Source organism: Micromys minutus, assembly GCF_963924665.1.
Source record: "Micromys minutus genome assembly, chromosome: 5".
Lineage (NCBI taxonomy): Eukaryota > Metazoa > Chordata > Mammalia > Rodentia > Muridae > Micromys > Micromys minutus.
In genome coordinates, this window is record NC_137974.1 from 81,128,385 (window position 1) to 81,140,958 (window position 12,574).

At 47.5% G+C, this 12,574-nt stretch overlaps 1 protein-coding gene across 4 annotated transcripts in view; it reads right to left on the minus strand.

Moving 5' to 3' along the window:
* TBC1D8 (TBC1 domain family member 8) overlaps nucleotides 1–12,574 on the minus strand; it is a 96,803-nt gene that overhangs the window by 26,164 nt on the left and 58,065 nt on the right. For all 4 annotated transcript variants that reach the window (XM_080916911.1, XM_080916910.1, XM_080916909.1 and 1 more), the window contains exons 3-5: nucleotides 4,797–4,915; nucleotides 2,800–3,028; nucleotides 294–534 (exon numbers count right to left, since the gene is read on the minus strand). In XM_080916911.1, coding sequence (XP_080773037.1) covers nucleotides 294–534; nucleotides 2,800–3,028; nucleotides 4,797–4,915 — 589 coding nt within the window. The remainder of the gene's footprint in view (nucleotides 1–293; nucleotides 535–2,799; nucleotides 3,029–4,796; nucleotides 4,916–12,574) is intronic.

Genomic DNA, 12,574 nt, shown 5'->3' on the forward strand with positions numbered 1-12,574 from the left:
ACTGGCCCTCGGTGTTCCGAATCCTTGGATTCAACTACCATCCATGAAATAGTTAGAAGGACATCCCCTCTGTACCAAATGCTCTCACTTTTCCTCAGAGTTCTTCCCTAGACAGTACAGTGTGACAGTTATTCACATGACATTGACGCCGTGTTAGGATAAGTCCTCTAGAGATCCGGCACAGCATCTGGGCTTTCCAATCGGCCATAGGAAAAGGCTACAGTGTTTTAGGGCAGCGCCTTGCCAGCCTGTCCCCTGAGCAACCGAGGGTCACCTGGGTGCCAAAGCCCTACCTCTTGGTGATCTGGCTGGGCTCCTGCAGGTCAGGATCCAGATCGAAGGCCTCGTTGTCCAACAGCCTCCGGACGGTGACGTCTGCCAGCTGCTCCATGATCTTGAACACCTCATCCAGGTTCAGAAACGTGGAGAAGTCTCGCTCCTTATTCTGCGTCGTGATCCGGATGGTGTCCGTGAGAAAGACATTGGACGTTCGTTCCAGCTTCTGGATGTCTACCCAGGGGATCACAAGTTTGACTGTAAGAGAGAAGGGTAAATGGGCATTGACCATCAAATGGGAGCAGCTCTCTTATAGCAAAATCATAAATGCCTTTTGAGCCAGGACAGGGAGACTAGTCTAGGACCGTTCAGTGGCTGCTGGGAATACACAGCCTCATGCTAGTGGCTTCCCACAGATTTGTATGAAGCTTCCCAAGTGTGAGCTCCTGCATACCCCCATGTCCCATACTTACCTAGGAAACATGGTTCTGGGATGACCAATTAGCTATGCACACACCCTCTCAAGATCATTAATAAATATCACAAAAACCACCCCTCTCTGAATCAAGTAGCTAAAACACTTCTACCATTTCTATCTGATTGCTTTGTAACATTATCTTCTAGGCTCTGACCATTTTAAAAGGTGCTATTTGTGCCATCCCTGACAGGATGTTTGTTAGCTGCTTCTGTGCTTTCACAGAAATATCTTACACATATACACACAAACACACACACACACCTTAATGGATTTTACACCACCAAGTCCAATTTATTAATTGTAAAGAGCCCGGCGACATGGTTTGCAATGCAACAGTTTTGGATATTAAATGTACCTTCAACAGTTAACAAGTAAGGGTGCACTGCAAGATCAGTGTGTAAAGAGAGGGAATGGTGTGAGGACTGTGTGCACAGCGTTCTGGAGCATCGCAGTGAAGCTGCAGAGAATGCACACCATGTACAGGAAGCTCACCAAAGATGCTCAAGAGTGGGCCCTTGAGCTTCACTTGAAATCCAGATGCAGAAAAGGAAAAGCATGATGCATCCCATTTGTCACTTTAGTGACAGCAATCCCTGACAAGACCAGTTGAAGAAAGAGAGTGTTTACTTGGACTCACACTTCCCAGGAACAATTCATGGTGGGAGGGAAGGCTTGGTGGCATGAAGCTAAGACAGTTGACACATTGTATCCAAGTCAGGAAGCAGACAGAGACAGATGCTGGGCTCCTCTTTCTCCCTCTTTCCATTTCTTTCTCTCCCCATCTCTCTCTCTCTCTCTCTCTCTCTCTCTCTCTCTCTCTCTCTCCACATCTTTCTCCCTCTCCATCTCTTTCTCTCCCTCCCCACCTCTCTCCCTCCCCATCTCTCTCCCTCCCCATCTCTCTCTCCCCATCTCTCTCCCTCCCCATCTCTCTCTCCCAATCTCCTTCCCCATCTCTCTCTCCCCATCTCTCTCCCTCCCCATCTCTCTCCCACCCCACCTCTCTCTCCTCATCTCTCTCCCACCCCACCTCTCTCTCCTCATCTCTCTCCCTCCCCATCTCTCTCCCTCCCCATCTCTCTCCCTCCCCATCTCTCTCTCCCCATCTCTCTCCCTCCCCATCTCTCTCTCCCCATCTCTCTCCCTCCCCATCTCTCTCTCCCCATCTCTCTCCCTCCCCATCTCTCTCCCTCCCAATCTTTCTCTCCCAATCTCTCTCCCTCCCCATCTCTCTCCCCATCTCTCTCCCTCCCCATCTCTCTCTCCCAATCTCTCTCCCTCCCCATCTCTCTCCCCATCTCTCTCCCTCCCCATCTCTCTCCCTCCCAATCTTTCTCTCCCAAGCTCTCTCCTTCCCCATTTCTCTCTCCCCATCTCTCTCCCTCCCCATCTCTCTCTCCCAATCTCTCTCCCTCCCCATCTCTCTCCCTCCCCATCTCTCTCCCCCATCTCTCTCCCTCCTCATCTCTCTCTCCCCATCTCTCTCCCTCCCCATCTCTCTCTCCCCATCTCTCTCCCTCCTCATCTTTCTCCCTCCCCATCTCTTTCCCTCATTCTCCCCCCCCCCACAAACACTCATTCAAGGTGTTGAGATGGCTCAGATGTTAAGACTGTTCATCCAGAGAACTCAGGTTTGATTCCTCTTCCGACCTCCGTGAGCACCAGGCATCCGATCATGTAAACATTCACAGACATAAAATAAAAACCTTTGAGAAGAATATATTCTGTTGCAGAACGATTCGGCCATATCGCTGATATACTGCAATTTCAAACCACCCACCTACTAAAATCCTGCAGTCGATACTTGAGTTGACCAGAAATAAAAGTTTAAGGGAATAAAAGGACCCCTCCCCCAAGTCAAGCCCCCTATAAGGAGAAGCCTATATAATTAAGCACAACTATCTATACAGATCATGGGGAAATGGGTCAACCAGGCTGTGAAAATAGTCCCATTCAGAGCCCCCTCCCCATGCTAAGCACACCCCTGCCCCCAGTACTTGAGTGTATCTGTGAATCAGGACCGGAAGGCTCTTGGCCACACTTACGTTCCTTGCCCAGAAAGAAAGAATAGAAGCAGATGTGGTTGATACTGAGGTACAGCCAGCCCTGGCGGGGCACCCGGCCCTTCCAGCAGCAGCAAGAGTAGTAGGTGACCAGCTTCTCTGCCTCAGGGAAGTTGAACCTGGCCTCAAACTTCACCAGGGCTTCTCGGAACTTCTCGGGCTCCTCCTCCTGCTCCGCCAGCCTGCTGCTGGTCTCCTCAGCAATCAGAGCCTGAGGCACAGAAAGATCACACTTACCCAGACAGACAGAAGTTAGACTGAAGAGAAAAGAGGACAGGAAGCGGGAAGGACAGACAGGCAGTAGAAAAAGAGGACAGACTGACCCAAAGGATGCAAGAACCCAACCTCGTGTTTGAACTTTTGAGTTAAACATTAATACTTTCAAAACATCTTCCTTCTGTGATGAAGAGCACTGGTTGCTCTTCCAGAGGTCCTGAGTTCAATTCCCAGCAACCACATGGTGGCTCACAACCATCTGTAATGGAATCCGATGCCCTCTTCTGGTGTGCCTGAAAATAGCAACAATGTACTCATATAAATCAAATAAATAAATCTTAAAAATAAAATAAAATAAAACATCTTCCTTGCCAGGTTTAAAATGTTGATACAGGGCCAACAAGATGACTCGGTGAGCAAAGGTGCTTGCAGCCAAGCCTGAGGATCTGAGTTTGATCCCCCCCATCCCCACCTTACACACAATTTGAAAGCTTAGCAAATTGATTTTCAGCTTCTTCGTTACATTTTAATTTTACGAAGGTCTCTTGACATTATGAACCATAAGATAATGATTAAGAATTTTGGGGTCATATCATATGAAGCGAATGGCCAGTTTGCAGTTGTCCTGAAAGGCTTTTACTGAGGCAATGTGCAGCTGCGGCAGGGGCCAGGCACTTTAGAGCCTGCACATAGGCTTGGCTGAGGAAGAAATTGGGGGGTGGTTGGGGAAGCAGCTTAACGCACAGACGTTACAGAAAACCATCCTTCACATCTGGTCAGCAAAAGGGGAGGGGATAAATGTCCACATTAACCCACCATCACCAGCCCTGCTTCTGGGGAACTAGACCACTCTGGTTTGTTGTCTTTGACAATGTCTCCTGTATCCCAGGCAAGTTTCTAACTCTGTAGCCCACGCTAGCCTCTACCTTGGGACCCTCCTGACTCAGCCTCCCCAGTGCTGAGATTATGGGAGTGCACCTCCACACCTGGCAAACAGACAGGCTTTTAAAAATACTGCCAGGGTCTTGAAAGTCTGTATTTGTCAGCATGGAGGTTATTTTGAGCTCAAGACTCTGTCATCTCCATCTACCTAAAGACTGCTGAGGAGCTCCGTTGGTACAAGTGCAGCCTCCCTGGGCCAGTCCAAGAGTCCTGTTCCATGACCAACAGGGAGGGAGAGAGGAGGGGCTGGTCAGAAGTAAAACAGAGGCCTTTCTTTAACAAGTGAATTCCCTTTGTTTTATGTAACTTGACAGAAAATGTAGCCAAAGTGTTGTTGGGGGGAGGGGAGGAGGAGAAGAGGAGGAGGAGGAGGAAGAAGAAAGGAGGAGGAGGAGGAGGAGGAGGAGGAGGAGGAGGAGGAGGAAGAAGAAGAAGAAGAAGAAGAAGAAGAAGAAGAAGAAGAAGAAGAAGAAGAAGAAGAAGAAGAAGAAGAAGAAGAGGAAGAAGAGGAAGAAGAAGAAGAAGAAGAAGAAGAAGAAGAAGAAGAAGAAGAAGAAGAAGAAGAAGAAGAAGAAGAAGAAGAAGAAGAAGAAGAAGAAGAAGAAGAAGAAGAAGAAGAAGAAGAAGAAGAAGAAGAAGAAGAAGGGAAGGAAGGAAGGAAGGAAGGAAGGAAGGAAGGAAGGAAAGAAGGAAGGAAGGAAGACAAACAGAAAAACAGAAAAAGAAAATGTAACCAAAGTAAAAGCAGGAAGCTCAGAGACAGCTGCAGAGCTCGGGCTGAGAGAGCAGGCAGGTGGGGAGAATGTTAAGGCCCAGCCTACCTTCACCTTCCCTTTGACAAAGCTGGCTATGTCATCTTTGTTGTCAAAGACAGACAGGGTGTGCAGCAGGTTCTGCTCCAGCCAGTCCCAGTGCCGGTTGATTTCCTCCAGCGTTGCCCCTGGAAACACATCAGGAAAAAGGAGAAATTTCTAAAACTGGCTCGTTTTCCAGCTCCTACCATATAAGTCTATGTGTGTTTTACATAATGGGCAGTCAGTCTATGGTAGAACAGGTCCCTTCGGTAAAACCAGAGTCTCCTCCTACCACTGGGCACCTGCAGGCACTCACTGATCCTATGGCCACAAGGCAGCCCTGGTGACTTGTAGGGTCACCCTTCAGTGTGCTGTGGCCATCTTGCCTGCTTTGGCCACTGCTTCTCTGCCTCCACGCAGTGACAGATGTTAATAACTGCACAGGTATCCAACCAGCAGACTCACTGCCAAGAGGCTCACACAGTGTAGCCTCTGGTCCGAAAGGCCAAGGCCACAGTGCAAGCGGCTGTTCGGAAGCCCTGTTAACCGTACTTCTAATGTCACCTCTTGGGGACACCAAAGCTTGACCAGCCAGGGCAGCCTAAGAAATCATCTGTCTACAGATGGGTGTTTTGTGCCATTTATGGCAACAGCCCTCAAAACCTACAGAGAGTGCTTACAGCGCACGTTATCTTAAAAGAAAATGCACACACAAAAGGATCACATCATAGGCCAGGTAATTTCTTTAAAAGGCCAACTGAAATGCTCACTGTCCTACCAAAGCGTTAAACGCGATTGTTAACTAAGACATAGTCAAGTCCAGCATCTTTGTTTCTTCTCAAGGGGCCCTCCATCCATCTGCACTGGAAGATGGGCACTGGACACGGGCACTGCATCCAGCCTCTAGTGAGAGACAGCAGATTCCCCTCACGCACACAGGCACAGTCTCTGACCAGAAAAGATTTTTCAGTTATATTTCCAAAATGGGTCAAGACTAAACCCAGAGAAACTAAAGCTATCAACCCATAGGTCAGGGTCACCCATAGCACGTGAGAGGCTGGGAGGGTAATCAGGGTCACTATTCACCCCAAAGCAGGTGTGTTTTGCTTAAAAGTGTGCTTCCTTTCTCTCCGAGTTACTTGCACGCCCACGAGAAAGTAAATGCATGTGGAGAGCTTTGGGGCTGCTCCTAGAAACTTGACATGAGGGCTGGAGAGATGGCTCAGCGGTTAAGAGCACCGACTGCTCTTCCAGAGGTCCTGAGTTCAATTCCCAGCAACCACATGGTGGCTCACAACCATCTGTAACGGGATCTGATGCTCTCTTCTGGTGTGTCTGAAGACAGCTACAGTGCACTCATGTACATAAAATAAATAAATCTTAAAAAAAAAAAAGAAAGAAAGAAACTTGGCAGGAATTTGACATTGGGCCAGCGCAGGAAAGTAAGCTCATACAGGAATCTGATTTTAGGCTACAACAAAGAACAGGCTTCAGGCAAGAGTTTGACTTCAGGCTAGGGTAGGGAAGTAGGCTCAGATATGGAGAAGCTCTTAGAAACGGTGATCATGGGATGTTGTTTATGGCCCTGCTGGTTCCCTGTTTCTGTTTATTGTCCTGCTTGTTCCCTTAACCTAGAACTGACCTTATTACTTGTATGTAATTAAATTGGTATAAAAGCAGATTGGGAAAAAATAAACCCACCTCAGCCTCAGAACTGGCTAGGGGTTATGCTACAGTGTCGTCTAATTGTCTTTTTCTCTTTAATCCTCACCCCTGCCCAGGAGAACCTGTTGACTGACGGAGCTGGCTGGGTCAAATGCACAGGAAAATCTTGGAAATAAACATTACTGTCCCTCCTCTGAAACCTTCAACCTGAAATCTCCAAGTCTGAATTGTAGCATGCTGTCACAGCATAAAATACAACGTCTGACTGACGCCTGACGACTCAGAATCTACAGACTTACTCTCTTCACACACAAGTTTAAAATACAGTGTTAGAAGGATGCAGACCGTGGGAGGAGGTAAGTGGATTTCATGCCTTCACTGAGCTCCCATCCCGACAATACTGCTTCTATACAAGCACTCCATAAGCCCAAAGGATCCAAAATACTTCATGCAATAAAATAGCGGAGGGCTTCAGCCTCGACTCGTGGTTCGGGCCCATGGAAATAAAGACTGTATTAAGTTAGGCTGCTGTTCTGAGTGGGCAGTCGGGAGGAATAGGAAAGCACCCAAGAGACTACTGAACTAAGGAAAGCCGAGAGCTAAGTAATACAAAGTACCCAATCCCTCGGTTTCAGGCAGACAAGCATACCTGTGTCCTAGGCCCAGTGTGTCTGTATTCACAGGCTAGCAGCTGGTTCCTGCACCTACAGTTCATAACCTTTGACCTTCACTTTCCTCCGCACCTTCCCGATGGTCCGCTGGGTCTTAGCAGGAGTTAGTCCTTGAGTGAGAGGCTCTTACTGCACATCTCTCTCCAGACAGGGAAAGCCCATCTTAAAACAAAATCAAGCCCACCCAAGGCCAGCCTCCACATGTCCATCCGTGTCTGCTTTCTCTATGTCATCTGTCCTGAACTCAGGACACTTGGTATCTATTTGGCCCCATCAGCTGGCTGTGGCACATCACGGGCTGACATGGCTCTGGTGGTTTTCCTGCCTCTTACCTGTGCATCCCTTCCCTTCAGTGCCCCTCTGTGACCTCAAGGTAACAAAGATGGCACTTGGAGATCACTTTACACAGCTAGTTCTATCTGCGTGAGGCTCGGAGGCTGAGAGGGCTGGCCTTTCTTTACCATCATAATAAAGCCAGCCAGGTTGCAGAGCAAGCAGATGGAGCAGTCTCTACCGCTTTCTCGCTATGCTTCTTCAGACGCACTTCCTCCTTTATACTCAGCTATGGTTCTTCAGATGCACTTCCTCATTTGTAAAAACAAAACAGGGAAGAGGGAGGGAGGGGAGTGACTGACCTGTAAGAACACAAAAAGGGAATTGGAAGTGCAAATATTTGTCCTGGGTCACATTTCAAATGAAGGGCCAACCTTACAGAGCACCCTGGGGTCATTGCACAGAAGACAGTATGACTTTTTTTAAGATTCTTACACACACACACACTGTAGCTGTCTTCAGACACACCAGGAGAGGGGATCGGATCCCATTACAGATGGTTGTGAGCCACCATGTGGTTGCTGGGAACTGAACTCAGGACCTCTGGAAGAGCAGTCAGTGCTCTTAACCGCTGAGCCATCGCTCCAGCCCAACAGTGAGCCTCTTTAATGCCACCCGCCTATATAGTCCCTGTTTCCAGGGCTTGCTAAGGCAGCATACACTAAGAGCTGTCTGCGCTCAGCAGGAACTCACTCTCTGAAATCCCTTATTCCTGCATGTACCTCCCCAGATGCTGGGACACAGGTGATGTTTTATTTGTGTCTTAAATATTAAATCATACACACACATATGTATGTAACTCTTACATGGTTTCTATTATGTGTGGGGTGCGGTGGGTTATGTGTACAGTGAATGCAGTTGACCATGGAGCACAGAAGGTGTTTGAACCCCTAAAGCTGAAGCCAGAGGCAGAGGTGAGGCACCCAGCATGGTTGCTGGGAACCACATTCAGCTCCTTTGCAAGAGCAGTATTTGCTCTCAGCAGCTGAGCCGCCTCCCCATCCCCCGAGATATAGGTGTGCATTTAGCCTACCACCAGGGCTGCCAGGACTGGTGACTTAACTCACAGCTTCAACTGACAGTTTGGATACTGTGAATAAAGCCTCAATCAAGTCCCAATCCCAGTATATCACCATGGAATTAAAACTTGAGACAGGAGCTATACAGATAGCCCAGTGGGTAAGAGCACTGGACTGTTCTTCCAGAGGACCTGGGTTCAACTCCTGGCAACCACATGGTGGCTCACAACTGCCTGTAATCCCAATCCCAAGGGATCTGACTCTCTCTTCCAACTTCTGTGAACCCCAGGAACACATGTGGCACATAGCCATCAATGTAATACAAGCACAACACTCATACACTGAAAAATACACACACACACACACACACACACACACACACACACACACACACACATATTTTAATGGCGAGCTGGAGAGATGGGTCAGCGGTTAAGAGCACTGACTGCTCTTCTAGAGGTCCTGAGTTCAATTCCCAGCAACCACATGGTGGCTCACAACCATCTGTAATGGGATTTGATGCCCTCTTCTGGTGTATCTGAAGACAGCTATAGAATATTCACATATGTAAAATAAATAAATCTTAACCAAAATTACTTGAGACAGCAGGATGTGGTGGCACATGCCTTTAATCCTAGCACTCTCGAGGCAGAAAGAGGCAGAAACAGTGAGTTAGAGGCCAACCTGGTCTAGATGTGAGTTCCCGGACAGCCTGGGCTATAGAAAGAAACCATGTCTTAAAAAAAAAAAAAAAAAAAAAGGCAAAAAGCTTGAGTTTTACTTCTTTTTTTTTTTTTTTTTTTTTTTTTTTTTTTTTTTTTTTGAGTTTTACTTCTTATAAAATGCTTCTGTGCAATGTTCATAAAAGGAAAAGCCCCACAACTAAAAAAAAGAATACACAGAACCTATCTCTGGGCCATAGGCAATGGAACAACAGTTGCCCTGTGTGCCTCTCCAGCAAAGACAATCAACACGAGGAGGAACCGTTTCCACCCCAGGCTCTGTTTCCTACAAAAGTTGCCAAGTGGCAGGGAAACTCTCCAAACTGAATTTCCTCTGCAGAGCCGCTTCAGAGCAAGGCAAGCTGGCACACTTCTGTGACCCGAGACACCTGAAAATGCAAGTCACCTCAGTGCGTGGTCACACAGCACCGTTCCGAGCCACACAGTGGCAGTTGTTCCCAGGAATTCAAAGGAGTCTGCCTGAAACCAGCTTAAAAAAAATTCAAAATAAACCGCACACCTCCCAGTAAGAGCAACCACTGAATCGGAGTGTGAGTTTTACACACACATAAATACATCTCTGTCTCTGAGTCATGTTCGATTTGAAAGTCACCACCGTTGTGCGATGCTGTTGAGAAAGCTCAGGAGGAGAAAATAAGAAAGGCTGCTGTGTCTATTGTTGAGGTCAGAGGGTTAACGGTTGTGCACACATGTCCAGCCTATGTAACACTGAGGTTGTCATTAACCTGTTCACACTACAGAATTGTGCAACAAGAGGCCGCCATGCTGGCTCAGTAGGTACAGGAGCTTGCCACCAAGCCTAACAACTCAGTCCCTGAAATCCATGGTGTGGAAGGAGAGAACTATGCATCCAAAGGCCCTGGAACAAGAGCGTACCTACGCAAATACATTTTTTTTAAAATGTAATTGAGTTATCAACAAAATGTCTCTCTCTCTCTCTCTCTCTCTCTCTCTCTCTCTCTCTCTCTCTCTCTCTCTCTCTCAATGTTTTAAGTTCATGATTTTGTATGAGCCATGTTCCTAGATATCATGGTCATACACAGCCCACGGACCGTGCTTTAGACACATCTGGCATAAATACTGAATGTGGGGGAGTGTTCCACCCTTTCTGCTCTATCCTTCCAACGTAACGGAGACCTGCTCTCAGTGCCCCAGTGTATCTGCGCCAAATCTGTATCTGGCACCCATATGCCAAGACTGTATATTTCAAAAAGAAAAAAAGAAAAAGAAAAACAGTTTTTCAGGACCAATTAGGTTAGTAAGAGCACAGAGTGGGGCTGCTGACCCAACGGGACTTGTGTCACATCCTGAGACTCCAGAGATGCTTGTCCACCAAAAAAAAGACCATGGGAGGATTCAGCAAGAAGGTAAGCATCTAGCTGTAAGCCAAGGAGAAAGCCCTGTTGGAAATAACTCAGTTGTACCATAAAACCTCTGGACTGCAAGAAAATAAAATCCTACTGTTTCAGCCCCTAGCCAAGCAGATGAGACTGTTCTCGGCCGCTATAACGACCAACCGTGAGTGTGGCTGGTAACAGCAGCTCCTGGTAAAGTGATACCACTTTATGAAAGCCTCTCATTTTGCAGAAAAAGACTTCTCCATTTCCCAAGAAAACTAAAACTCCAGTGTGAAAATCAGGCTTAGAGACTCTGTGTTAGAAACCTAATCAAAGACCGGAAAACAAGCAACTGAGAACTCAGGAATAACCAGGTCTGCCCGGGGCCGGCAGGGACGGCTGGCTGGGGCCATTTTAAATGCCTGGCATATATCACCCGCTCAGTATGCTGATCTTTAAACTCGCTCCACATAAATGTCACAAGGAAGGTATTTCCTAGGCAGGAAGAAAAAAAAAAGAAAGAAGCCAACCCCCAGCCCATGTGTGTGACTCTGGGGACCTCCTTCTCCAGGGACATCCCAGCAGATGAGGTTGGAGCAGCTGAGGACAGCTATTCTCACTGACTTTTCTCTGTGGGGGGCCGTTCACAAAATAAAACAAGCATCTCATTGTCCACACCTCCAGCTTCTGCATGTATACAGTCGTAAATAACTGGGCCTAAGCTTTGGTTTTTAAAAAAGTAACTGTTTTCCTCTACATAATAAACACTTGACTGGATTCAGTATCTTTTTCAGCCTCCTAAATGCCAGTGTGCTGTTAAATGGAAGCTCTGTGTTCATAGTTCAGATCTGGTCCTACAAACTAGCAAAGCATTTCTCCACTGGCCACACACTAACCGTCTACTGTCGACTACAGAGGGGCTAGAAAGGTGTGGCAGGCAAAGGACAGTGTTGCTTCTGGACAAGTACAGCCTAGCGTGCTTAGAGCCCTGGGCTCAGTCCCCAGCACCACACAAACATGGTGTTGCACACCTGTAATGTCATCGCTTGGGAGGTAGAAGCAGGAGTATCAGAAGTTGAAACTACTGGTTCTAGTTTGGTTTCTGTGATAAAAATTCGAGCCAAAACCAATTTTGGGGAGAATGGTTTATTTGGCTTTCAGGTTACCAAGTGTCATACCAAGGGCAGCCAAGGCAGGAGCCTAGAGTCTGGAGCTGAAGCAGAGATGCCGTTGGCTTGCTTCAGGCTTGCTCAGGCCCACCTGCCTAAGAGGCACCACCCACACTAGGCAAGGCCCTTCTACAGCAATTAGCAAGTCTGACAGAGGCCAATCTGATGGTGGCCAGTCTCATGGCGGCTAGCTGAGCTGAGCCTCCATCTCCCCGAGTGCCTCTGGGGACGGATGAAGCTGACTGTGTTGGCTACATGGGGCGGAGCCTGAACTATATGGAATTCGTTTAAAAAAAAAAAAAAAGAGAAAGTGTTTTAAAAAATTTTTAAACCTAACAAATAAATAGCAAATGAGAGGACACCTGTGGACCAAAAGAAATAAAGACTTCTTTTTGAAAAACCCAGATTCTGAAAGCAAACACTATCAGACCGAATCTATATGGCGGATCTCTGAGTCTGTTCTACAAAGTGATTTGGAGGAGCCAGGGCTACACAGGAGAAATGCCACAGCTATAAAGCAAGCAAGAAGACCAAGTTCAAATCACACCTCTAGAAGAGCAGTCAGTGCCCCTAACCGCTGAGCCACCTCTCCAGCCCAATCTTGCTACTGTTATACATCATAACATAAATATATGATTTGAGACTCCAAGTGGGTCCCAACCCACAGGTTAAGAACCACTGTATTAGACGCTCCCTCGATAGCCAAAAAGCTGGGGAGACAGCCACTTAGCCAAGGTGTCTGGGACAGCATCACTGACACGAACAGAAAACATGCACACAGAGCAGGAGGCCTCACCCAACACTGTGACTCTGGTAAGACAGAAAAAAAGCCTCTGTAGGGCAACACACAGCACAGGGGTTACAGGGG